The 27,355-nt window shown below is 42.8% G+C and overlaps 1 protein-coding gene across 2 annotated transcripts; it reads left to right on the top strand.

Moving 5' to 3' along the window:
* LOC112228603 (solute carrier organic anion transporter family member 2B1) lies at positions 1–24,294 on the top strand. 2 transcript variants are annotated; one of them, XM_024394060.2, is made up of 16 exons: positions 38–151; positions 1,694–1,782; positions 3,673–3,761; positions 9,400–9,537; positions 9,799–9,961; positions 10,067–10,291; positions 10,802–10,900; positions 16,955–17,085; positions 17,667–17,763; positions 18,015–18,179; positions 19,426–19,615; positions 19,717–19,867; positions 20,322–20,479; positions 21,529–21,593; positions 22,014–22,134; positions 22,396–24,294. In XM_024394060.2, exons 3-16 carry the CDS (start codon positions 3,675–3,677, stop codon positions 22,580–22,582), a joined length of 1,977 nt encoding a protein of 658 aa, XP_024249828.1. In that variant the 5' UTR covers positions 38–151; positions 1,694–1,782; positions 3,673–3,674; the 3' UTR covers positions 22,583–24,294. The 2 variants fall into 2 exon arrangements, with proteins under 2 accessions (XP_024249827.1, XP_024249828.1); XM_024394059.2 differs by lacking the exon at positions 1,694–1,782 and having other exon boundaries at positions 1–151.
* Positions 24,295–27,355: the final 3,061 nt, after the last annotated feature.

The following is a 27,355-nucleotide window of genomic DNA, read 5'->3' as shown; positions in this document are numbered from 1 at the left end:
TATTTCATCAAGTGAGAGCTACCTCCTGGGATTCCAAGCTCAGTAGTGTTCTGTGAGAATGAGGAGTGGATACTGAACGCAACACTACACCATAGCGCTATGACAGGATTGGACACAGAGAACACCCCTACACCACAGCTCCATCTACAGAGTAAGTGAACAACTGTACGGTTCTGTACTACTGCTTTTAACTGTGATCCACTAACTCTAGTAGTGAGGACAGACACTGTTATCTCATTTAGTGTGCAGTGTGCAGAGCGTATGTGTGAAAGGAAAGGTTGCTGTTTGGAGCATATGTTTGGTTGAACTGTCCTTCTGACATTTAGGGCATGCGCCTAACAATTAACACCAGGGGGTTAGTAATACCTCATCTTAAAGGTATTGCTTTTGTGCGTATGTATTTGAGGAGTCTGAAATGAAGGTTGTTATTTCCATGACCTGTAATTCCAATCCCGCTGTTATGCTATGCTGCTATGCTGCTATCGTGGTTCAGAATTTGTTTTTGATGACATTCCACATCTGATTGGTAGTTATCTCCCGCTCATCTTATCTCTGCTGACAGCAGATGCAACAACTCCTGTGTTGCACAAACATACACAACTCCCTACAAAACACTATATATGGCAGCATAAGTGCATTGGCCCTTTGTTACTGCTTTTACTGTCAGAACACAATGTCAGGGTTCCCCAACTGAGTCAAAAGTTTGGACACATCTACTCATTCAAGGGTTTTTCTTTATTTTACTATTTTCCCACATTGTAGAATAATAGTGAAGACATCAAAACTATGAAATAACACACATGTAGTAACCAAAAAAAGTGTTAAACAAATCTAAATCTATTTTATATTTGAGATTCTTCAAAGTACCCACCCTTTGCCTTGATGACAGCTTTGCACACTCTTGGCATTCTCTCAACCACTTTTTTGGTTACTACATGATTCCATATGTGTTATTTCATCGTTTTGATGTCTTCACTATTATAGTAGTATAGTCACTAGTATAGTCAAATAAAGAAAACCCCTTGATTGATTATGTGTGTACAAACTTCTGACTGGTACTGTATATGTTTTTTTGTGTGTGTGTGAAATGTTCATTGGTGGACATTAAAAAAACACCAGGAAATCAGCTCCAAGTGATTTTAATTTACGAAATCTGTTCCCAAGTATTCCCACTCATAACACAATGTGATCGTATACAAATGTAAGCAAGGTTTGAAATGATCATGTTTTAGTCAAACATTATATATGTTTGGGCTTCTTGCAGTCAGTTTACAAATTATATGTAATTATTGACCCGTGGCTGAATCTAGTTGATGATACCATGCATCTGACTTGCCTAGTTAAATGAAGGTTACACATCTGGAAATGCTTCTCCATCGTGTGTTTCAGTGGCCAGTGCTATGCAACCTCTGCTCTTTGTGGTCTGCAGGTCAGATCTTTCTTTTTTTTTTACCACATTGTTTGGTCTGATCTTGTGTGTAATATGCACAATAATTTACCAAACTGTTACAATTCAGAGGGAAGCATGTCATTACAGCTTGGGAGTCTTGAGGGGAGGAGTGATGACTTTCATTGACTTTCAAATTGACTATCTATCTACTACTATATCTATCTATCTATCTATCTGTCTGTCTGTCCCCCCTCCTCTCTCTTTTTCTTTTTCTTTCTCTCTCACTCCCCCTCTCTTTCTCAGCATTGTGAAATTTGTGGGGGAGAACGGACAACCACACTACATCCCACATTCCAGGAATCTCCCCTGGACAGGAAAACTAAACTAGCAGAGTCAGTCCAAGGGGGATTTACCCCTTAATAGTATTCTGTACCATACACACACATATTTCAATATGATTCAATATGTTGGAGTGGGGATTTGCTTAGAGTCAAGGCTATCAAAATGGTGTGTTAATTTTATCTCACACATGTACAACCACACACACACAAACATACACACACGCATATTGCAATATGAGTGAGTGCGAGTTACTTGGGAGTCAAGGTTATCTTAATATCTGTAATTCAGAGATATTTCTCTCCTACACAGACAACCACATGCAACTCATGCGCACATGATGTAGAAAACTGGTGCAAATTAAAATCCTATATCTGTAGTCCTGGACGATCTCCAGCTGTTTCTGTTTAAACACCATGGAGCTGCAGACATATGCACTTTGACAGGGCATAAAACTCCCCCTTTCACGTCATATAACACGCCTGCCTGGGTATACAGGAAATCTGACCACGCACAGGGAAACACATTAAACACAGTCTAATGTAAATGCAGATCATTTCTCTTGAATACTAACACAAAGCATCGAATCTCAATATGATTTAAATGAATAGCACATCTGCATTAAACAACAGCAGTAGATACATAACACCAGCAGAGATTAAAGTAAGCAGGAGTTCAAAGTATAAGAGATACAAAGTGAGTATAAAGATTGAGGATACACAGTAACCAGAGTACAAGGAATATAGTCTGACTGGAATTCTTGTGTAATTTCTATAGTATTTTAACGAAGGCCCCCGGAATTCGCACATTGTTTGTTGACTAGCGTAAACAGTCTAGTACACTGATTTACCATGAAATAATTTTATTTGGATGAACAGATTGTGCAGCTGGGTGCACTAAATGGCTTCCCAAAAACTCTCTCTCAGCATGCCTCCCACATCCTCATCATACAGCAACTCATTTGCATAACATTGTGTGATAAGGTGAGAGACTTTCAAAAGTATTTTTTTCTAGTCCCTGGGTCAGATCAGTGAGTTGGGCAAGTGTGACAGACAGGTATCAACAACGGTGGATAAATTAAGATATCCTACTCAGGCCGTTAACCATTAGAAAAAATGGTCAGTTTCGGTCTGCTTAACGACCGTTCAACAGGTGCATGTTCATTAATTGTTTATGGTTCATTGAACAAGCATGTGTTTAAACCCTTTACAATGAAGATCTGTGAAGATATTTGGATTTTTACGAATTATCTTTGAAAGACAGGGTACTGAAAAAGGGACGTTTCTTTTAATTGCTGAGTTTGTTACAGTCAGTGTCCATATTTATGTTACTATTCCATTTAACCCATACACTTAAATGAGGAATATTCTGTTTATTCATGGATACAGGGATACTCATGAGCGGGATATTAAAAGTGCATGTAAAGAGCTCATCCCGAATAAGACCTTATGTGGGATATGAGCTACAATCCAGACTGCTGTGCTCATGTTAACATGGTCAATGTCCAGTGGGGAAATGTCAGACCTCATTCATACGGTATGTTCATACTTTAGATGTAGTTATATGTAGGCATCAAATCAAATTGTATTAGTCAATTGCACCGAATGCAACAGGTCCTTACAGTGAAATGCTTACTTACGAGCCCCTAAGCAACAATGCAGTTTAAAAACAAATATGACTAAGAATAAGAAATAAAAGTAACAAGTAATTAAAGAGCAGCAGTAAAATAACAATAGCGAGACTATATACAGGGGGGTACAGAGTCAATGTGCAGGTTTACAGTTTAGTTGAGGTAATATGTAGGTGGAGTTATTAAGGGGGTGACTCTTCCAATAGGCACCAATGCGTTAGCAGCTGGGTCTGGTCTGCTTAGTTAATTGGCAGTATATGAACCCGAAAAAAATAGTGACTGTGATGTCTTGCTTCCTCTTCCGTCTCTGCAGATATGACAGCCAGCGACTTCCAGCTGAACTCTGATTCACAGAGGTCGACGCCTCCCTCAAGATGCAGGGGCCCCTTCAACAGCATCAAGGTAGGCTCAAAAGTTATATGTATCATTTTCACCTGCAACTAGCTCCAAATGTCAATTCAATACCAGAAGTAGCATCAGAATAGAAATCCATGAGAGTAACATGCTTTTTAGAACGCCACGTGATGCTACTAATTAGCATTTCACCGTCTGGCTGTTGCTGTTGTGTACAACTTCCTAAATGATTGGTTCTCGTTTGCGAGGTTGACAATAGCAAAAACATTAACAAGACAAAACCTCTTCACATCCTTGCTGCAACTGATGCTATTTGGATTATGAAAAGGTAAAAAGCAGTACTAGGCAATTTCAGGTGTTTCTAAGCAGGGTCTTTCAAAAAAACACCAAGAAATCTAATATATGTCTTAAATATTACATACTGCTCCTGTCTATCACCTCATCTACCTGTCTCACCTCACATCATTACTCCCATCTCTCAGTGAGTGGCCATGTTAGAGAGCATTAAATCTGCAAAAATGTGTGGGTAAATCGTGACTGACTGACTGATTGATCTACAAACAATAATGAGTCACTATTTAGGTTGCAAGCTGATTTGAGGATAGTCTGTAATGTAGAATAAGCCCAAGTAATGTATCGGTCTGATTTATGGGTCGTGTTGTCACAGAACTGAGACAATACTAGGAAGTGAGGTAAAATCTGTGTCTACAGATTGCTGATCAGGAATCCAGACATGATGACCTCATGGGGTAAGAGGAGCATGCTAGCATGCTAACATTAAGGAAATGAACCTACCTTCATTGACAGGATATGTTTTGGGACTGGAGAAGAAAAAAATATTCAGAGAGGAAAGGGAGTGAATCTTCCTTATTTTACGATCTGTAATTTAGTTTATTTCTTACTGTAGTGAAAACATTGATGTTTTGGCATCCTGTACTGTTATTTTCCTCTATAGTCCCAGGTGGGGTTGTGTTTCCTGGTGTTTTTAGCACATCCTTGTGTTGTTTCCAGATTTAGACACACATAAACATGTCCTCGGAAGGGGGTATGCATGGGAAAGCTTCTAGACACTTATGAAACCGATTAACTAGCATGCTAATATTGTTGCACTCGCTAAGTGTAGGGGTCTTAGGCCTAGTTAACTGGTCTGTAACCAGATTTAAGATGTGATTTAAGATCTAAACTCAGCAAGAAAAGAAAGGTCCCTTTTTCAGGACTTTGTCTTTCAAAGATAATTAGTAAAAATCCAAATAACTTCACAGATCTTCATTGTAAAGGGTTTAAACTCTGTTTCCCATGCTTGTTAAATGAATCATCAAAAATGAATGAACATGCACCTGTGGAACATTCGTTAAGACACTAACAGCTTAGACGGTAGGCAATTACGGTCACAGTTATGAAAACTTAGGACACTAAAGAGGCCTTTCTACTGAAGCTGAAAAACACCAAAAGAAAGATGCCCAGGGTCCCTGCTCATCTGCGTGAACGTGCCTTAGGCATGCTGCAAGGAGGCATGAGGACGGCAGATGTGGCCAGGGCAATACATTGTAATGTCCATACTGTGAGACGCCTAAGACAGCGCTACAGGGAGACAGGAAGGACAGCTGATCGACCTCGCAGTGGCAGACCACGTACACCAACACCTGCACAGAGTCGGTACATCCGAACATCACACCTTCAGGACAGGTACAGAATGGCAACAACAACTGCCCGAGTTACACCAGGAACACACAATCCCTCCATCAGTGCTCAGACTGTCTGCAATAGACTGAGAGAGGCTGGACTGAGGGCTTGTAGGCCTGCTGTAAAACCGGTCCTCACCAGACATCACCGGCAACAACGTTGCCTATGGGCACAAACCCAGTAGGCACAAACCCACTGGACCGGACAGGACTGGCAAAAAGTGCTCTTCACTGACGAGTCACGGTTTTGTCTCACGAGGGGTGATGGTCGGATTCGCGTTAATCATTGAAGGAATGAGCGTTACACTGAGGTCTGTACTCTGGAGCGGGATCGATTTGGAGGTGGAGGGTCCATCATGGTCTGGGGCGGTGTGTCACAGCATCATCGGACTGAGCTTGTTGTCATTGGAGGCAATCTCAACACTGTACGTTACAGGGAACACATCCTCCTCCCTTATGTGGTACCCTTCCCTGCGGGCTCATCCTGACATGACCCTCCAGCATGATAATGCCACCAGCCATACTGCTCGTTCTGTGTGTGATTTCCTGCAAGACAGGAATGTCAGTGTTCTGCCATGGCCAGCAAAGAACCCGGATCTCAATCCCATTGAGCATGTCTGGGACCTGTTGGATCGGAGGGTAAGGGCTAGGGCCATTCGCCCCAGAAATGTCCGGGAACTTGCAGGTGCCTTGGTGGAAGAGTGGGGTAACATATCACAGCAAGAACTGGCTAATCTGGTGCAGTCCATGAAGAGATGATGCAATTTAAGTACTACATTTATTTTGATTTGTTTAACACTTTTTTGGTTACTACATGATTCCATGTGTTATTTCATAGTTGTGATGTCTTCACTATTATTCTACAATGTAGAAAATAGTAAAAATAAAGAAAAACCCTTGAAAGAATAGCTGTTTCCAAACCTTTGACTGGTACTGTATGTAACAGATTTTGCTCTGGTTGTGAAAAACCTCATAAAGTTACTCAAAGGCCTCCAGACCCTCTTGACTACTGCAGAAATATGTTTTGTTGCATTACATACTTTCTTTACAAACTTCTTAGGGATAGGGGGCAGTATTTTCACATCCGGATGAAAAGTGTGCCCAAAGTAAACTGCCTGCTACTCAGGCCCAGAAGCTAGGATATGCACATTATTAGTAGACTTGGATAGAAACCCCTCTGAAGTTTATAAAACTGTTTGAATAATGTCTGTGAGTATAACAGAACTGATTTGTCAGGCGAAACCCCGAGCACAATCCATCCAGGGAAGAAAATAAATTGAGGTCAATCTGTTTTCCATTATTTTTCTATGGTAAGCCCTTTTTAATAGGAATCTGGTTGCAGTTCCTATGGCTTCCACTAGATGGCAACAGTCTCAGACATTGGTTGATGTTTTTCTTTTGAGAAATGAAGAAGTAGCCCTGTTCTTTCCATGTGTCACTCCAGGTGGACTCTAGTCGTTTGGTGCGCACAACCTGGAATGCGCTTCACTTTGTTTTCGTCCGGTAATGAACACAGTTTATCCCGTCTTAAATTTGATCGATTATTTACGTTTTACGATACCTAAGTTTGGATTAGGAACGTTGTTTGAAATGTTTGGACCAAGTTTACAGGTAACTTATTAGATACTTTGTAGTCGTGTTGGGCGAGTTGGAACCAGTGTATTTTCTGAATCGAACGCACCAAATAAATGGGCATTTTGGGGATATAAGAAGGAATTTATCGAACAAAAGGACCATTTGTGATGTTTCTGGGACATTTTGGAGAGCCAACAGAAGATGATCTTCAAAGATAAGGCATGAATTCTATCGTTATTTCTGAGGTTTGTGTCGCACCTGGCTGGTTGAAATATGATTTTCATGTGTTTGATGCGGGGTGCTGTCGTCAGATAATCGCATGGTCTGCTTTCGCTGTAAAGCCTTTTTGAAATCTGACACTGAGGCTCAGTTAACAAGAAGTTAAGCTTTATTTTGATGTATTATATATTAATGTTTTGTGAATTTCTATTATGAATATTTCTGTTTTTGAATTTGGCGCGCTGCAATTTCACTGGATGTTGTCAAATCAATCCCGTTACCGGGATCTGAGCGGGAAGGGATCACTACAAAGTTTTAAAGGTGTCAAACGTGCAGCTAGACATAGTGACCCGTGTGGAACAAGAAGTTCTCCTGAATATTTAAATCAGACTTTTGAGCTCTCTGTAGTTAATTGATCAGATCATATCATTAACTACTTAGAGTAAGCTGGGAACAATATGTTTTATACACTTCATGTACAGTGCCTTGCGAAAGTATTCGGCCCCCTTGAACTTTGCGACCTTTTGCCACATTTCAGGATTCAAACATAAAGATATAAAACTGTATTTTTTTGTGAAAAATCAACAACAAGTGGGACACAATCATGAAGTGGAACGACATTTATTGGATATTTCAAACTTTTTTATCAAATCAAAAACTGAAAAATTGGGCGTGCAAAATTATTCAGCCCCCTTAAGTTAATACTTTGTAGCGCCACCTTTTGCTGCGATTACAGCTGTAAGTCGATTGGGGTATGTCTCTATCAGTTTTGCACATTGAGAGACTGAAACATTTTCCCATTCCTCCTTGCAAAACAGCTCGAGCTCAGTGAGGTTGGATGGAGAGCATTTGTGAACAGCAGTTTTCAGTTCTTTCCACAGATTCTCGATTGGATTCAGGTCTGGACTTTGACTTGGCCATTCTAACACCTGGATATGTTTATTTTTGAACCATTCCATTGTAGATTTTGCTTTATGTTTTGGATCATTGTCTTGTTGGAAGACAAATCTCCGTCCCAGTCTCAGGTATTTTGCAGACTCCATCAGGTTTTCTTCCAGAATGGTCCTGTATTTGGCTCCATCTATCTTCCCATCAATTTTAACCATCTTCCCTGTCCCTGCTGAAGAAAAGCAGGCCCAAACCATGATGCTGCCACCACCATGTTTGACAGTGGGGATAGTGTGTTCAGGGTGATGAGCTGTGTTGCTTTTACGCCAAACATAACGTTTTGCATTGTTGCCAAAAAGTTAAATTTTGGTTTCATCTGACCAGAGCACCTTCTTCCACATGTTTGGTGTGTCTCCCAGGTGGCTTGTGTCAAACTTTAAACAACACTTTTTATGGATATCTTTAAGAAATGGCTTTCTTCTTGCCACTCTTCCATAAAGGCCAGATTTGTGCAATATACGACTGATTGTTGTCCTATGGACAGAGTCTCCCACCTCAGCTGTAGATCTCTGCAGTTCATCCAGAGTGATCATGGGCCTCTTGGCTGCATCTCTGATCAGTCTTCTCCTTGTATGAGCTGAAAGTTTAGAGGGACGGCCAGGTCTTGGTAGATTTGCAATTGTCTGATACTCCTTCCATTTCAATATTATCGCTTGCACAGTGCCTATTGGGATGTTTAAAGCTTGGGAAATCTTTTTGTATCCAAATCCGGCTTTAAACTTCTTCACAACAGTATCTCGGACCTGCCTGGTGTGTTCCTTGTTCTTCATGATGCTCTCTGCGCTTTTAACGGACCTCTGAGACTATCACAGTGCAGGTGCATTTATACGGAGACTTGATTACACACAGGTGGATTGTATTTATCATCATTAGTCATTTAGGTCAACATTGGATCATTCAGAGATCCTCACTGAACTTCTGGAGAGAGTTTGCTGCACTGAAAGTAAAGGGTCTGAATAATTTTGCACGCCCAATTTTTCAGTTTTTGATTTGTTAAAAAAGTTTGAAATATCCAATAAATGTCGTTCCACTTCATGATTGTGTCCCACTTGTTGTTGATTCTTCACAAAAAATACAGTTTTATGTTTGAAGCCTGAAATGTGGCAAAAGGTCGCAAAGTTCAAGGGGGCCGAATGCTTTCGCAAGGCACTGTATATACAGTCTGTCTGCATAATGATGAAACCATAAACAAAGGATCTACCATGGTTTTCAAACTCTCTCTCCCATCCCTCTCTGTCCTCTCTCTCCTGTCTCTCCTCTAGTTATTTGTGCTGTGCCATGGCATGCTCCAGCTGGCCCAGCTGTTGGTGTCTGGATATCTGAAGAGCTCCATCTCCACCATAGAGAGACGCTATGGCTTCTCTAGCCAGAAGTCTGGCATCTTGGCATCCTTCAATGAGGTAAGCCTAAACCTAACCCTGACCCTATCCCACCACTCTTTTGGGCTGATCAAGATAACAGGAAGATTGACTGATAAATTCCAGATCCATATAGGTTCAGATTATTATTTTTATTTATATATGAAAAAATTGTTTACTTTAAATGTTTACATGTGAGAGTGGGCACATGAGTGTGTTAATGGTTGTGTTTGTGTGAGTGTGTTGTGCTCATGACTCTCTGTGTGTGTGTGTGTGTGTGTGTGTGTTTATGTGTGTGTGTAGGTGGGGAACATAGTCCTGATAGTGTTGGTTAGTTTCTTTGGTAGCCGTGTCCACAGACCACGGTTCATTGGTGGAGGGGCACTGTTGGTCAGTCTGGCTGCTCTGATAATGGCCATGTCTCATTTCATCAGTGGCCCCTACAAGTACACAGACCACATCAGCGGTAAGTCACATACACACACAGTACATACATATATTTCTTTGAATCTCAAAACAATCTCAAAACAAAAACTCTTAACTCCTTCCTACCTCTACCTGTGTTCCATAGAATCCAAGGATGACGACTCTGGCCTCTGCCAATTAGAGAGCTCTTTCCAATCACCCTTGTCCAATCATAGCTGCACTCAGCAGGAGAGTCACTCCCAGCAGGGAGTATTCCCACTCCTGCTCCTAGGACAGCTACTCCTGGGAATCGGCGGTGTTCCCATCCAACCCTTCGGAATCTCCTACATTGATGACTATGCCAGCAAGAGGAACTCTCCTCTCTACCTCGGTATGAGCACTGGGAGTGACTGAGAAACAGGGAATTCTTGGAATACAGGAAATATACATTCTGATGCAGGTCTTTTGGGTTTTTAACTAGGAATCAATAGTATCCCTGTTGTTTTTTTAAAATGGAGAGTTGCACCATTCTTCTCTAATGTTCCCGCAATTTTGGGCTCCACTCAATCCCCTCCAATTCTGAGAATACTTGCAGGGACATTAGAAGGAGTTCGGAATTTCACACATAACCCTGGTGCAGGATGTGGAAAAATAGTAATGAAACTAAAGTGAATGTTTTGTATCCATTCATTGTTTTGCTGGTCTCAAGGCTGTGTCATGTGTGTAATCTTTTTGATAAAATGATACTTGAGATCAGCAAACAATGGGCAGTCTTTCATTTTCTTTTCATCAACTTCGAAGTATGATCTGGGGGAGAAACCAAACGATAAGTATTATTTTCCATGCCACTGTATTGATCCCACAACTGGGGTGACATGTCTGACTGTGGTTCCCCCTGCAGGCATCCTCCTGGCTGTCACGTCTATTGGTCCTGCTTTTGGCTTTATGATGGGCTCCTTCATGTTGCGCTTTTATGTCGACATCGACAAGATGTCCAAAGGTGAGCACATACACAAAATGCATCATACTGTGACACTTTCCGTAAGTTCTACAGTGCCTTCAGAAAGTACTCACACCCCTTGACTTTATCCCACGTGTTGTTGTGTTATAGCCTGAATTTAAAATGGATTAAATTGAGATTTGAGATATGATACCCCATAATGTCAAAGTGGAACTCTGCTTGAAATGAATTCAAATGCTGAAAAGCTGAAATGTCTTGTCAATAGGTATTCAACCGCTTTGATACAGTATGACTGAAACGAGCTGCAAAAAACACTCAAACTGTACAGTTTTATCTCCGTCTCTTCATTCAAAGACTCAATCATGGACACTCTTACTGACAGTTGTGGCTGATTCACGTGATGTATTATTGTCTCTACCTTCTTACCCTTTGTGCTGTTGTCTGTGCCCAATAATGTTTGAACCATGTTTTGTGCTGCTATCATGTTGTGCTGCTGCCATGCTGTTTTGCTACCATGTTGTTGTCATGTTGTGTTGCTACCATGCTGTGTTGTCATGTGTTGCTGCCATCCTATGTTGTTGTCTAAGGTCTCTCTTTATGTAGTGTTGTGGTGTCTCTCTTGCCGAATAAGAATTTGTTCTTAACTGACTTGCCTCATTAAATAAAGGTTAAATAAAAATGTTGAATAAGGGATATAGCAAGCTTAAATAAGTTCAGGAGTAAAAATATGCTTTACAAGTCACAAAATAAATTGCATGGACTCACTCTATACATGTATATATGCAATAATATGCAATAATAGTGTTTTTTAGAATGATTTTTGAATGACTACCTCATCTCTGTACCCCAAACATACAATTATTTGTAAGGTCCTTTAGTTGAGCAGAGAATTTCAAACACAGATTCAACCACAAAGACCAGCAAGGTTTACCAATGCCTTGTGAAGAAGGGCACCCATTGGTAGAAGGGCCCCTATTAGTAAAAAGAAATCACACATTGAATATCCCTAAGAGCATGGTGAAGTTATTCATTACACTTTGGATGACGTATCGATATAGCCAGTCATTACAAAGATACAGACATCCTTCCTAACTCAGTTGCCAGAGAGGAAGGAAACCGCTCATGGATTTCACCATGAGGCCAATGGTGACTTTAAAACAGTTTAATGGCTCTGATAGGAAAAAACTGAGGATGGATCAACAACATTGTAGTTACTCCACAATACTAATCTAAATGACAGAGTGAAAAGAAGGAAGCCTGTACAGAATAAAAAATATTCCAAAACATGCATCCTGTTTGCAAACATTTTGTGAACATTTCTAAAAAACATAATTCCACTTTGACATTATGGGGTATTGGGTGTAGGCTGTAACACAACAAAATTAGGAAAAAGCCGAGGTTTGTGAATATTTTCTGAAGGAACTGTATTTACCTTTAAATATGATAATTTCCATTATCAGAGCTTTTAAACCTCCCAGGAAAACCTCACTACAACTTAAAAACAGCTTAAGTTCTCAGAATGTTTAAAAAACATTCCGTTTTACCGGTCAGGAAACTTAGGGCTTCATTCCCGGAACCAAAAAACACATTCCCACAACTTCCAAGGAACCAAATGTGCCAGGTCTCTTACTTATTCACTCACTGACTGAATCACTCTCCTTTTCTCTCTCTCTCTCTCTCTCTCTCTCTCTCTCTCTCTCTCTCTCTCTCTCTCACACACACACACACTTTACTCAGTACTTTGTTGAAGCACCTTTGGCAGCGATTACAGCCTTGAGTCTTTTTGGCTATGATGCTACAAGCTTGGCACACCTGTATTTGGGGTATTTCTCCCATTCTTCTCTGCATATCCTCTCAAGCTCTGCCAGGTTGGATGGGGAGCATTGCTGCAGATATTTTCAGGTCTAACTGGGCCACTCAAGGACATTCAGAGACTTGTCCCGAAGTCACTCCTGTGTTGTCTTGGCTGTGTGCTTCGGGTCATTGTCCTATTTGAAGGTGAACCTTCGCCCCAGTCATAAGGACCTGAGCAGTCTGGAGCAGGTTTTCATCAAGGACTTTTCCAATCCACCTCATTTTGTGTGAACCACAGCTTTCCCTGCAATGCTTCAGACTCCTCAGAAACTGGATTTACCCCAGTCATGGTCATGGACCATTGTCCTGTCTTTCCAGTTTCATGTAATTGATCTCGTCCTTCCAGTTTGATGCATCTCATTTATCAAGGTGTGAGAGCATCGTTAGTGATTGGGGACATGTTCAAACGCCTGCTGAAGTATGTATGTATGTGTGTGTGTGTGTGTGTGTGTGTGTGTGTGTGTGTGTGTGTGTGTGTGTGTGTGTGTGTGTGTGTGTGTGTGTGTGTGTGTGTGTGTGTGTGTGTGTGTGTGTGTGTGTGTGTGTGTGTGTGTGTGTGTGTGTGTGTGTGTGTGTGTGTGTGTGTGTGGCATGTGTGGGGTTGGTGCATATCTATAGTTATTTACTTCTGTAGAAAAGTGCATTGATATCAGATGAATTTCTGTGATAGAAATGAGCTTCTTCCCTTTTTGGAGGAAAATATGTTCTTAACTGGAATCTCGGTCTCTCTGAACAGCTGGTATGACCTCATTCACTCAGTCTTTCACTTTAGTCATTCAGAATGAATGTGGAGTTTTTCACAGTGAAAAAGAAAATGACTTCTTCCTGGAAGCTGCTGTCAGTTAGAAAGAGATTCAATGTTCTGTTGAAAAATGCCAAGATAAAAAAAATGTACTTTCTTTCCTAATGTCAACATTGCAGTGCGCCGAATACAACAGTGAAATGCTTACTTACAGGCTCTAACCAATAGTGCGGAGAAAAGAGAGGAAAAAAGCATGTGTGTGTGTGTGTGTGTGTGTGTGTGTGTGTGTGTGTGTGTGTGTGTGTGTGTGTGTGTGTGTGTGTGTGTGTGTAGGTAAGTAAAGAAATAAAACAACAGTAAAAAGACATCTGAAAATAAGAGTAGAAAGGCTATACACAGACACCGGTTAATCAGGCTTATTGAGGTAGTATGTACATGTAGGTATCGTTATAGTGACTATGCATATATGATGAACAGAGAGTAGCAGTAGCATAAAAAGAGGGGGTGGCGGGTGTTGGGACACAATGCAGATAGCCCGGTTAGCCAATGTGCAGGAGCACTGGGTGGTCGGGCCAATGTAGGTAGTATGTACATGAATGTATAGTTAAAGTGATTATGCATTTAAGATAAACAGAGAGTAGCAGCAGCGTAAAATAGGGGTTGGGTGGGGGACACAATGCAAATAGTCCGGGTAAACATTTGGTTACCTGTTCAGGAGACTTATGGCTTGGGTGTAAAAACTGTTGAGAAGCTTTTTTTGTCCTAGACTTGGTTCTCCGGTACCACTTTCCATGCGGTAGTAGAGAGAACAGTCTATGATTGGGGTGGCCGGGGTCTTTGACAATTTTTAGGGACTTCCTCTGACACCGCCTGGTGTAGAGGTCCTGGGTGGCAGGCAGCTTTGCCCCAGTGATGTACTGGTCCATACGCCCTACCCTCTGAAGTGCCTTGGGGTCGGAGGCCGAGCAATTGACATACCAGGCAGTGATGCAACCGGTCAGGATGCTCTTGATGTTGCAGCTGTAGAACCTTTTGAGGATCTCAGGACCCATGCCAAAAAAAAATAGTTTCCTGGGGGGGGGAATAGGCTTTGTCGTGCCCTCGTCACGACTGTCTTGGTGTGTTTGGACCATTCTAGTTTGTTGTTGATGTGGACTCCAACGAATTTGAAGCTCTCAACCTTCTCCACTACAGCCCCGTCGATGAGAATGGGGACGGGCTCAGTCCTCCTTTTCCTGTAGTCCACAATAATCTCCTTAGTCTTGGTTACGTTGAGGGATAGGTTGTTATTCTGACACCACCCGGCCAGGTCTCTGACCGCCTCCCTATAGGATGTCTCGGCGTTGTCGCTGATCAGGCCTACCACTGTTGTGTCGTCAGCAAACTTAATGATGGTGTTGGAGTCGTGCCTGGCCATGCAGTCATGGGTGAACAGGGAGTACAGGAGGGGACTGAGCACACACCCCTGAGCTCCAGTGTTGAGGATCAGCGTGGCAGATGTGTTGCTACCTACCCTCACCACCTGGGGGCGGCCTGTCAGGAAGTCCAGGATCCAGTTGCAGAGGGAGGTGTTTAGTCCCAGGTTCCTTAGCTTAGTGATGAGCTTTGAGGGTACTATGGTGTTGAACGCTGAGCTGTAGTCAATGAATAGCATTCTCATATACAGTGGGGCAAAAAAGTATTTAGTCAGCCACCAATTGTGCAAGTTCTCCCACTTAAAAAGATGAGAGAGGCCTGTAATTTTCATCATAGGTACACTTCAACTATGACAGACCAGGACCTTGAAATGCTTCTTACGAAGCCACTCCTTCGTTATCTGGGCGGTGTGTTTGGGATCATTGTCATGCTGAAAGACCCAGCCACGTTTCATCTTCAATGCTCTTGCTGATGGAAGGAGGTTTTCACTCAAAATCTCACGATACATGGCCCCATTCATTCTTTCCTTTACACGGATCAGTCATCCTGATCCCTTTGCAGAAAAACAGCCCCAAAGCATGAGGTTTCCACCCCCATGCTTCACAGTAGGTATGGTGTTCTTTGGATGCAACTCAGCATTCTTTGTCCTCCAAACACGACGAGTTGAGATTTTACCAAAAAGTTATTTTTTGTTTCATCTGACCATTTGACATTCTCCCAATCTTCTTCTGGATCATCCAAATGCTCTCTAGCAAACTTCAGACGGGCCTGGACATGTACTGGCTTAAGCAGGGGGACACGTCTGGCACTGCAGGATTTGAGTCCCTGGCGGCGTAGTGTGTTATTGATGGTAGGCTTTGTTACTTTGGTCCCAGCTCTGTGCAGGTCATTCACTAGGTCCCCCCGTGTGGTTCTGGGACTTTTGCTCACCGTTCTTGTGATAATTTTGACCCCACGGGGTGAGATCTTGCGTGGAGCCCCAGATCGAGGGAGATTATCAGTGGTCTTGTATGTCTTCCATTTCCTAATAATTGCTCTCACAGTTGATTTCTTCAAACCAAGCTGCTTACCTATTGCAGATTCAGTCTTCCCAGCCTGGTGCAGGTCTACAATTTTGTTTCTGGTGTCCTTTGACAGCTCTTTCGTCTTGGCCATAGTGGAGTTTGGAGTGTGACTGTTTGAGGTTGTGGACAGGTGTCTTTTATACTGATAACAAGTTCAAACAGGTGCCATTAATACAGGTAACGAGTGGAGGACAGAGGAGCCTCTTAAAGAAGAAGTTACAGGTCTGTGAGAGCCAGAAATCTTGCTTGTTTGTAGGTGACCAAATACTTATTTTCCACCATAATTTGCAAATAAATTAATTAAAAATCCTACAATGTGATTTTCTGGATTTTTTTTCTTCTCATTTTGTCTGTCATTGTTGAAGTGTACCTATGATGGAAATTACGGGCCTCTCTCATATTTTTAAGTGGGAGAACTTGCACAATTGGTGGCTGACTAAATACTTTTTTGCCCCACTGTTGGTGTTCCTTTTGTCCAGGTGGGAAAGGGCAGTGTGGAGTGCAATAGAGATTGCATCATCTGTGGATCTGTTTGGGCGGTATGCAAATTGGAGTGGGTCTAGGGTTTCTGGGATAATGGTGTTGATGTGAGCCATTACTAGCCTTTCAAAGCACTTCATGGCTACGGACGTGAGTGATACGGGTCTGTAGTCATTTAGGCAGGTTGCCTTTGTGTTCTTGGGCACAGGGAATATGGTGGTCTGCTTGAAACATGTTGGTATTACAGACTCAATCAGGGACGTGTTGAAAATGTCAGTGAAGACACCTGCCAGTTGGTCAGCACATGCCCGGAGCACACGTCCTGGTAATCCATCTGGCCCCGCAGCCTTGTGAATGTCTTACTCACTTACTTACTTACTCACTTACTTACCTTTCTCAGGGTGCACTTCAATACAAACAGTACCTTTGATTGCATTGGTTATTTAATTGAATAGTTGATTGAATATTGTTATTTTATTATTTTTGAATACTTTACTTTGCCACTAATACAGTAACATGTCTTTCTCCTAACTGCAGATCAGATAGGTCTGGAGCGAAGAGACCCTCGCTGGGTGGGAGCCTGGTGGCTAGGCTTCTTGGTGGCAGCCTCCTTCCTCTTCCTCACCTCCCTGCCCTACCTCTTCTTCCCCCGGCAGATGCCCAAAGAGGTGTAGTATGGGATACAAGCTGACACGTTGTCACATGTCTTATTAAGCATGAACTAAAAAAATGTAATGAAAGTTGAACAATCTTCTCATATTGAAAAACGTTGGTTCAGAGAAAGAGTGATGCAGTTTGACCTTGTTGAATAAGGTCCTGGCTGATATGTATCATTCTGTAAGGGAATGTTACAAAAGAGGTTGAGTCTTTGTTTCATGTTTCTCTCATCAGTCATCTGGCACAAAGAAGAATCATTGTGGCAGGTCTTGCTCAATAGCATAGCATAGCCGTACACACACACAGCCTCTTGAACGCTGGCCAAGGCTTTAAAAGCTCTGAAGCTTGGCGTGTAACTTGAGTGCACTGCAGTGTTTCATACACTTTAAATGTTACCATTTCGCAATCAGAGATCTTGTAGGCAAAACTCTCTCTTTCCCACATCATGTTCCCTAGACCTGACAAAGGCTACTAGAGAGTTAATGCAATATTGACAGGATTACATGTTTGCTGTGCCGTGATCAAACTCTAATCTGTTGTAATACAGGTACAGCGCATAATTGCGGTGTGCTTCTTTCTCTCCCCTGGTTAGGAAACTGGAAGCGATGCCACAGAGCCCAGAGAGGAAGAGGAAAAGAAACCACTGCCAGACCCGGTCCTGGAACTCACCCTCACACAGTTTCTCAAAAGTGAGGCACTTTTATAAAACCACATCCGTCTGTTTTCTTTCCATTTCTCTTCACTGTATCTACGGTTGATTACAGGGCATTAAGGGTGACAGACACTGATATACATACTGATAGTATATAAAACGTAGAAGTGGTCACATTGTGTCCTCTCTCTTCCTCTATTGTTGCAACCCCCGTGGTAAATATTGTCTTAAGCAGTGAGGTCATTAGCCATTAGCCCCCCTCTCCCTCCCTCCCCCTCTTTCTCCCAGGTTTCCCCCGTATCGCCCTGCGGACGCTGCGGAACCCCATCTACCTGTTGGTGGTGCTGGCACAGGTCCACCTGGCAGCGATGGTAGCCGGCCTCGCCACCTTTATGGCCAAGTTCATAGAGCGCCAGTTCACCCAGACTGCCTCCTTCTCCAACATGATGATCGGTGAGAGACATTATTCGTTATCTCTGTGAAACATCTTGATTTAGATTAAGGTTAGGGTTTGTCTAATAAAGAAAAAATAGAACCAATGGACCAAGTTAAAATTCCACTCAATGGAGAGTTATTACTTTAAAATCAAATCTGCAAAACTCAAGCATTCTGCATGTGTATTTGACTCAGATCTGATGGGAATAAGAAAATGGGTAATATCACATCATATACACACTTAATACTAGCTGAGATTAATAATAGATAATGCTCCAACTCTCCAGGGGTCTATGAATAGCACAGAGAGCATGGAATTTTACCACAGAAACTACCACAGAAACAGAAGCTATTGAGCAACTGGAGGTAATCATTCCAGAAGACAAAGACCCCATTGTACTGTGAGAGCACAGGCAATCAAAACCCTGCCGCCCACTACTGTTTATAGCAGGGTCACATCTGGATGGGATTCACTTCATTTCCCTTTACCCCAGTGTTTTAGTTATTTGGCAGGGTGCAGAATCTCCCATGTCAGCACCTGAAGCTGCCAATATCAACATTTTACATGACTACAAAATAAGGCCAACTATTATTAGGAGGGGGTTAACAGAGCTAGGCTGAGGGAAACACCCCGCCTATGTAAGGGGAAACACTGGTTGCGTTCCAGGTTCTTTTTCAAAGGCAGGCAGCACAGAGTTCATGTCTCCAGAACCATGTTGTCTTCTGAGATCTATCTTCTGAGATGTGCAGGGTGACTGCAAAAAACACGACCTGGATCGTGTTCACAACTTAAATCAGACTGACTGTTATGCTTTCTTAATAAACAAATTAGGCACATTTGGGCAGTCTTGATACGACATTTTGTTACAGAAATGCAATGGTTCATTGGATCAATCTAAAACGATCCTCGTACACTGATGCCATCTAGTGGCCAAAATCTAAATTACACCTGAGCTGGACTAATACATTATGGCCTTTCTCTTGCATTTCAAAGATGATGGTTAAAAAAAATACAAAAGAATGGTTGTTTTTTTCTTTGTATTATCTTTTACCAGATCTGTTATGTTATATTATCCTACATTCCTTTCACATTTCCACAAACTACAAAGCGTTTCCTTTCAAATGGTACCAAGAATATGAATATTCTTGCTTCATGGCCTGAGCTACAGGCAGTTAGATTTGGGTATGTCATTTTAGGCAAAAATTGAAAAAAAGGATCCTCAAAAATTGAAAAAAAGGATCCTTAACCTCTGTGTGCCTGTAGGTGGGGTGAGCATCCCTCTAGCGGTGCTGGGCATCGTGCTAGGTGGGGCTCTGATGAGGAGGCTGAGTATTTCTACTAGAGGCTCCGCCCTCATGTGCACGGCAGCCATCTTGATGTGTATGCTCACCGCTCTGCCTCTCCTCCTCCTCGGCTGCTCCACACAGAGTGTCACTGGCGTCTACCCCACCACGTAGGTTACCATCACCTATCCTTAAAACAGCACTGAAGCCTTAAGTTGCCATTGTGTACTCCACCAAGTACCATTCCTCTTTCTTCTTCCTCTGTTCTCAGACAGAATGGTTCCTTGGGGTGTAGCGCTGGGTGCTCCTGTCCGACCGAGACTTTTAACCCAGTGTGTGGCTCAAACGGGGTGGAGTTCATATCACCCTGTCATGCAGGTTGCATGACCAAAGTACAGGACAACAACACCATCAAAGTCCTGGTAAACCACTACACCTGCCTGTTCATGAATAGGCTGAATCCTAACTTTCCCAGGCCAATCATATTGAGGTTAAAGAGAACACAGAGAGAAAACTAAATCACATAACATGCAGAAACCAAAGATTAGGAATTTCCAGGATATAGATATAGACAGCTCTAAAGGGGCCTTACTTCTGCTTTACTGTCAGATGTCTACTCAATGGAAAACAGGGTTTACAGCCAGACCCAGTATTATTTAGACTGAAAACTCACACACACTGCACCACCATACAAAGCTCAGGAGAAGAATATTCCCTTTCCTTGAAGCCAGAGAGACTATCAAGCCAGTTTCTTGATAATGTACTTTTATTTTGTGAGATGAGTGATTCTCATTCACACCTACTATGCCAACAGCTACTGCCAGATGCAATGGTGATTGGCTGGTGGTTAATGTCATGTGACTCTTTCTCTGACAGAACTACACAAACTGTGTCTGTATCAACGGGTCCCATGCGTTGCCGGGGACATGCGGTAGCAACTGTGAACACCTCCTCTTACCCTTTATGGTTCTCTCTGCCCTCACCTGCTTCATCGCATCCTTCTCACAGACGCCATCATACATGATGATACTGAGGTACAGCACACACGCACACACACACACACACACACACACACACACACACACACACACACACACACACACACACACACACACACACACACACACACACACACACACACACACACACACACACACACACACACACACACACACACACACACACATCACCTACCTACAGAGTTAGAGAGAGAGTCATGTGCAGTCGTGTCCCCATGGTAAAGCCTGAGGTATCTGAGTTCTCTCACGCTCTCCCTTAGTTATTATTGCAGGGACACAGACACTAGATCTATTGCTTAGCCCTGAGGCAGTAGTTGCCACGGTATCATAACATCATCATCCATCATGATGGCTCAGTTGGTTCTAACACATTCCTCCTTCGTTTCAGCATGTATGAGCCTAAACACACACACACACACACACAAACCATACACATGTCAGCACTGTGTGTGTCTGTTGGTTGGTCTATGATCAGCATGACTGGGCCTGTGGGGATGATAGCAAACATAGTAAGAGAATAAAGAACAGAGCTTTCTGCTTCCTCACTGGGTAACACTTAGACAGTCCAATAAATATGACTCCTTTATCAGACAGCAACTGCACATGCAACAACAAAGATTTCAAGATAAATTGGATGGGGGTAGTTTTTGCATATTGATATTTAAGCAACGCAGTGTGTGTACAATTGTGCTTGCGTGTGTGTGCTTGTGTGTGTGTGTGTGTGTGTGTGTGTGTGTGTGTGTGTGTGTGTGTGTGTGTGTGTGTGTGTGTGTGTGTGTGTGTGTGTGTGTGTGTGTGTGTGTGTGTGTGTGTGTGTGTGTGTGTGTGTGTGTGTGTGTGTGTGTGATACGTCTGACATAATTTACTGCATCCGTTCAGCTGTTCTGTTTCACGCTGAGCAAAACGCAAACTCCATCCAGCTGGTCAGTAACTTCTTCACGCCAGAACTGGCACGGTTACTGTGACTGATGTTGACCCGCTCCCATCCTTTCCCTCTTCATCCCCTTTACCCTCTCCTTCACTTTTTCCATCTCTCTCGCTCTCTCTCTCTCTCTACCCTGCAGGACAGTGAGAACAGAGGATAAGTCTTTTGCTGTGGGAGTTCAGTACATGCTCTTCAGAATGCTGGGTGAGTTATATCAACATTTCACAGACAGCCACACTATCACATCTTTGTCCGGGATTCCAAGAAATATAGATAAACGACCAATGCACAGTGATTCACTTTGACAGTTATCAACCTTTCTGCTTGACATCCACGGTTTGAACAGCAAACGTCTTGGAAAAAATGCCTTTTCAAAAATCCATCCCCGAAATTCCTCTCTGGCTGTCCTGTTAGGTGACGTGAAGCAGGACCATGTAAACCTAGAAAACACATCTCTAGAGGGATAATGACACGACACATATCAACACTGCCACTCAAGAAGAATCATCTCACAGCCTCTCAGCCAATTGTGTATGTGTGTTCACGTGCGTACGTGCATGCATGTCTGTGTGTGCGTGTTCACGTGGATGTGTATTTGTAATTGGTGTATGTGTGTGTCTCCAGCATTCCTGCCAGCCCCAGTTCTGTATGGCATTGCCATAGACACCACCTGTATCCTCTGGGGGAAGAAGTGTGGGAGGAACACATCATGTCACTACTACAACATGGACCTCTTCAGACAGAGGCAAGCACCAGCAGATATACCCTCCCCCTGCCCAATGACTCATGCCTCCATGTCAGCCATTTCAGCCATACTTAGAGTTTGCACTTTTGGGACCATTCCATTGCACTTTTGGGACCATTTTACCAGGCAAACTAAATCAAGCACAGCTCCATTTTTAAAAAGTATTTGCCATACAGTATGTATTAAACGCAGGTCTGTTATAGAGAATACAGAATATCTTGGATGTATGATATTTACAGTTTCCATCTCTTTTATGGCCAGGTTCCTGGGACTGCAGGTGTTGTTTGTTTGTGGAGCGTTCATCTGCTTCCTGCTCTCTCTCCTCATCCTGAGACATAGGGCAGGACAACAAGGCCAGCAGGCAGAACAGAGATACACTGTGGTGAACGGAGTAAAGAGTCCAGACAACAACACCGCCTCCAAAGAACTGCAGAGGATGCCAGCATGAGAGAGGACTGAGAAAGATAATTGAACTGAATTACAAGCTGGGTAGACAGAGAAGAAAAATGTATCAATCTGATTCTCTAGAGAATCATGATGAAGACTACAGAGATGAGAAGTGCTCCGTGGGCATCTTTCTCAGGGAGAGTCCATCTCTTACTTTGTGTCCTCTATTTTGTCCATGGGAGGACCTGTTTCTCTCTCTCCTCCCGTTGGCCAATGAGGAGTGTTTAAATATCTCTACACTATTACTGCTCCCAAATTGCCAGTGCTATATCTGACCCATGGTAACATAGCGTGTCATTCTCTGGAACCAGTCTGAGGGCTCCCCTTTCCACTTATACATGGTCAAATCTTTTTCCATCTCTCTTATGCTTAAGGTTAGGACACGGGGAGGGTAAGCTGTAAACTGATCCTAGATCTCTAGACATTTTTTTATAGTATCAATTTATTGTCACATCCACCGATTAGGTGCAGTGAAATGTGTTGTTTTACAGGGTCAGCCATATTAGTACGCCATCCCTGGAGCAAATTCAGGTGCCTTTCTAAAGGGCACATTGACAGAATTTTCACCTTGTCAACTCGAGCCACCAGGCCAAAGCGATCAGACCAAAGACAGCATTAGAAAACCAAACTCCCACTAAGCCAATACTCTTCAGGTGTTGGTTGTTTTTAGAAAACATGTATATACCATATATTTTCTTTGTTTTTTAAAATGTTTTTTGGGGCCTTTGTAAACAATATAAAATGGTGAATTTATACTTTCAAAGAAAAGGATCATTATAGATTCAGTAAGCAAGCGTCTTACATTTATACAACTCGAATAAGATATAATGCTTTGAATCTTATCATGTGAAACAATGTAAATATTTTTACGTACAGTTTACAGTATTCTTACAATTCTTGTCAGTGGGATTTTTATTTGATGGACATTTATGCACAATGCATCTGTTTCTCTATTGCTCTTGTCATGTAATGAGTTATGGTAGGTACGCATAGATGTGGTAACGCAGATGTTCCATTAACCAGACTGATGCACATTCAACAAATCTGATCTAACAAAGTGGATATTGGTCAAATCTGTCATGATTTTTCTGTTGTAACAGACCCACAATGTGGTTACTTGTGTCCGATTTTGATATATTCGGCTGTTTTCGTTGCAAATCTTTTCAGGTTTAGATGAAGTGACTGCTAAATGCTAACTGCTATTTGTATAAGCTGGTTAGCATACAGAAATCGTTGATGGTAGTCAAAGTCGTTTACAACTGTAATGCATTTGATTGGTGCCAATGAAGATATGAACATGTGTTGGGGTTGACATCCATACCAGCGTTATACTCTGATTTTGACCTCAACAGTGTGAAATACACATGTAAACAATAGCCTAAATGTAGGATCATTTTGCTGTGGGGCAATGAGGAGACTCGAGATCTTTCCCCCACGCGTGTCCATGGTAATTACATTGTTTTGGTTGAGGTCAATTGACCTCTTTATCGCATCTATTGTGAGTTTAAAGTTCCTTTCCAAACAGGGAAGAAATCATGCATGTTATAAACTAATGTGAACCCTTGTGACATGGAAGAGGGTATTGTTCTCTCAAAGAGGAGTTAGAGGAGGGAGTTAAAGGTGGAGGGAGGATGTTGTGATAACTGAACCATGATTTTCTAACTGCCATCATGAGTGATGACACACCAGGTTAATAAACTCTATCAGCAGACAGACATGTTCAGGCCTCATACTTTGTGTAAATGAATCATGCCAGGAGAGCAACCGTCTCTTGCTGATGTACTGTGTGGAGTTGCTCAACTGGGACCTGCCCAGACCTACCTAAGATTTTGTGATATGCACCTTAATCTCACAATATCTGACTTAACACCAGAGAATTCTGCCATGTCCTGCAGAGGCAAGGAGCAAAGAGGCCCAATTCATGTCATACCAGAGACATCCTGCTTGAATTATCTGTGTGTGTTTGAGTGTGTGTGTATGCTGGCTGACCCCAACAATGCTGCTGCTTAGATAATGCAGAACCACGGTCTCAACATTCCAGGAACTTTTAATAAATTCCCTGGTTTTCCGGAAGTACTGCTTGAAAGATTCTGAATTTCTTGCTTATTCCCTCCTGATTCTAAGAATCCTTCAACCGGCGTTTCGGGAAGAAGAATTTATTGAAAGTTCCCGGAACACTGCTGCGGTTTAGGGGAGTGAGTGAGGAGGGGAATTAGTAACACAAACAAACACAGACTCAGTGAAGCCATCAGTAACTCTGGGACCTTTCCCCCAGTTTTAGACCCAGAAAGGGAGAACAGATAATAGCTTACATAGCAGCAGTCAGGATAGACTCACAGTGGTGTTCTTTTCACACTGTAAAGTGTTTGCTGTGAATTTGATAGTAACTTACAGGCAGCTCAGTGGCAAGTAAAATTCTGCATTTCATATTGTAGTACACCTACTGTAATCTAAATACAGTATCAAAGCAAGTACTGTTCAATGACACACAGTACAATACCGTAAAATCGACTTTATTATACTGTAAACCAAAAAAAAGGTAAATGGTACCGTAACTGAAATGAAGGAATGAATGGATGAATTATTTCAATTCATTGAAGGAATGGGTTTGTACTTCACAGTATTTTATTGTAATTACAAGGCATTGTTGCAAGCAGGTTTGCTGCTAGGTATTGTGTTTACACATTACAGCATATTAATAATGAATATTTGGTGTTTTAAATTACTTGCATTTCTAGAGGTCTTAATAAAGCCTTCCAAACTGGCAGGGCAAAACAGACCAAAAGAGACTTGCTCCCACTCCAATCTGTCCCTTATACATTATACATTAATGGGGCACTACTACCACATACCAGTTAAACTGGTACAGAATTCTCACTCACTGGTGAAACAAATATAGCCTCTTACAAGGCACACGTCAAAACACGTCAAAATATGTTAATGATCCAAAACAATACCATGCAACCACTAGTGATCAAAAGGTCTTTGGCATTCCAAAGACACGGTATGGTTCTGAATTCTGTGGGATGAAATTACATAGAACAAATAGAACAAATCTTTCCCCGCCCAGAATGCTGCAGTAAAACATTTCTGAATATTTTAGTGTTGACAATAGAGAAAATTACCGCATAAATTACAGTTTTCCGTTACAGTGCACAGACACGGCTGGATGGACATGGCAGACCCCTGCAGAGCATCCAGCACCCTCCACACACCCACACACACACCCTCCACACACCCACACACACACCCTCCACACACCCACACACACACCCTCCACACACCCACACACACACCCTCCACACACCCACACACACACCCTCCACACACCCACACACACACCCTCCACACACCCACACACACACCCTCCACACACCCACACACACACCCTCCACACACCCACACACACACCCTCCACACACCCACACACACACCCTCCACACACCCACACACACACCCTCCACACACCCACACACACACACCCTCCACACACCCACACACACACCCTCCACACACCCACACACACACCCTCCACACACCCACACACACACCCTCCACACACCCACACACACACCCTCCACACACCCACACACACACCCTCCACACACCCACACACACACCCTACACACCCACACACACACCCTCCACACACCCACACACACACCCTCCACACACCCACACACACACCCTCCACACACCCACACACACACCCTCCACACACCCACACACACACCCTCCACACACCCACACACACACCCTCCACACACCCACACACACACCCAACCACACTCACACACACACCCTCCACACACCCACACACACACCCTCCACACACCCACACACACACCCTCCACACACCCACACACACACCCTCCACACACCCACACACACACCCTCCACACACCCACACACACACCTCCACACACCCACACACACACCCTCCACACACCCACACACACACCCTCCACACACCCACACACACACCCAACCACACTCACACACTCAAACTCAGCCACACAGAGATACACACAAAACACTTACTAAACTAGAGACGGCCATTCTCCTTATATTACATTTCAGCATGTCTTATTATGTGACATCATGTCTATTTATGAGTGGCTTTTATTCACGTGTGCTGTGTGTTGTTTACAACGAGTGCCTTTCACTTAATTCCTTACATTCTCACGTGTGAAATCAAATTGAAACGCATGGACTATTTTGCTTGCTTGTACTGTATGTTGTGATGTGATTCCAAAGATTGACATGGACTAGTGATATTGAGACAGCTGTTGACAATTCCTTATCACCTCTTCCCTCCCCAAACGAATTGCTAAACACAACCCAGAACTAGAGTCAAAAGGAACTGGAACTTTCCTTCAGTGCACCATTTGGACCGGGGACCTCTCGAGTGACTGACATCTACCTCCTTGCTGCTCCTCTTCGCTAATCACCTGTGTGGGAAAAAGACAACTCATACAATGTGATCAAAAGGAAGGTGCTTATTTCCAGCATGTGATTGTGACTTCAACTGTTGGCCAGTACATGCTCTATTTGTATGTTTACTGATACAGGGGACACGCCCGACACAGCTACAAGAGGCTACAACCCAGCAGGCTCAGCGTTGAATGAGAGACCGCCCAGCAAGCAGCCACTGACAACTGAACCTGCCATTGATGACCAAACCAGCCATTCAACTAACAACCCCTGCTCGGTAGGAAGAGCTGAACCCTGCACGGGTAGAGCCGAACGAATGAACATTGGCCACCGTTCTGTG

The sequence above is a fragment of the Oncorhynchus tshawytscha genome, linkage group LG30 (assembly GCF_018296145.1).
Source record: "Oncorhynchus tshawytscha isolate Ot180627B linkage group LG30, Otsh_v2.0, whole genome shotgun sequence".
In the NCBI taxonomy this organism is placed as follows: Eukaryota; Metazoa; Chordata; class Actinopteri; order Salmoniformes; family Salmonidae; genus Oncorhynchus; species Oncorhynchus tshawytscha.
Note: the sequence above shows the minus strand (reverse complement) of the source record. Positions and strands in the feature narration are given on the sequence as shown.

Excerpts from the sequence above, each read along its gene's own strand:
- LOC112228603 (XM_024394059.2), top strand. The coding sequence starts at position 100 with ATGACAGGATTGGACACAGAGAACACCCCTACACCACAGCTCCATCTA. Across the intron at positions 10,901-16,954 it reads CATCGACAAGATGTCCAAAG|ATCAGATAGGTCTGGAGCGA; the intron begins GTGAGCACATAC and ends TCCTAACTGCAG. Across the intron at positions 17,086-17,666 it reads CCCGGCAGATGCCCAAAGAG|GAAACTGGAAGCGATGCCAC; the intron begins GTGTAGTATGGG and ends TCCCCTGGTTAG.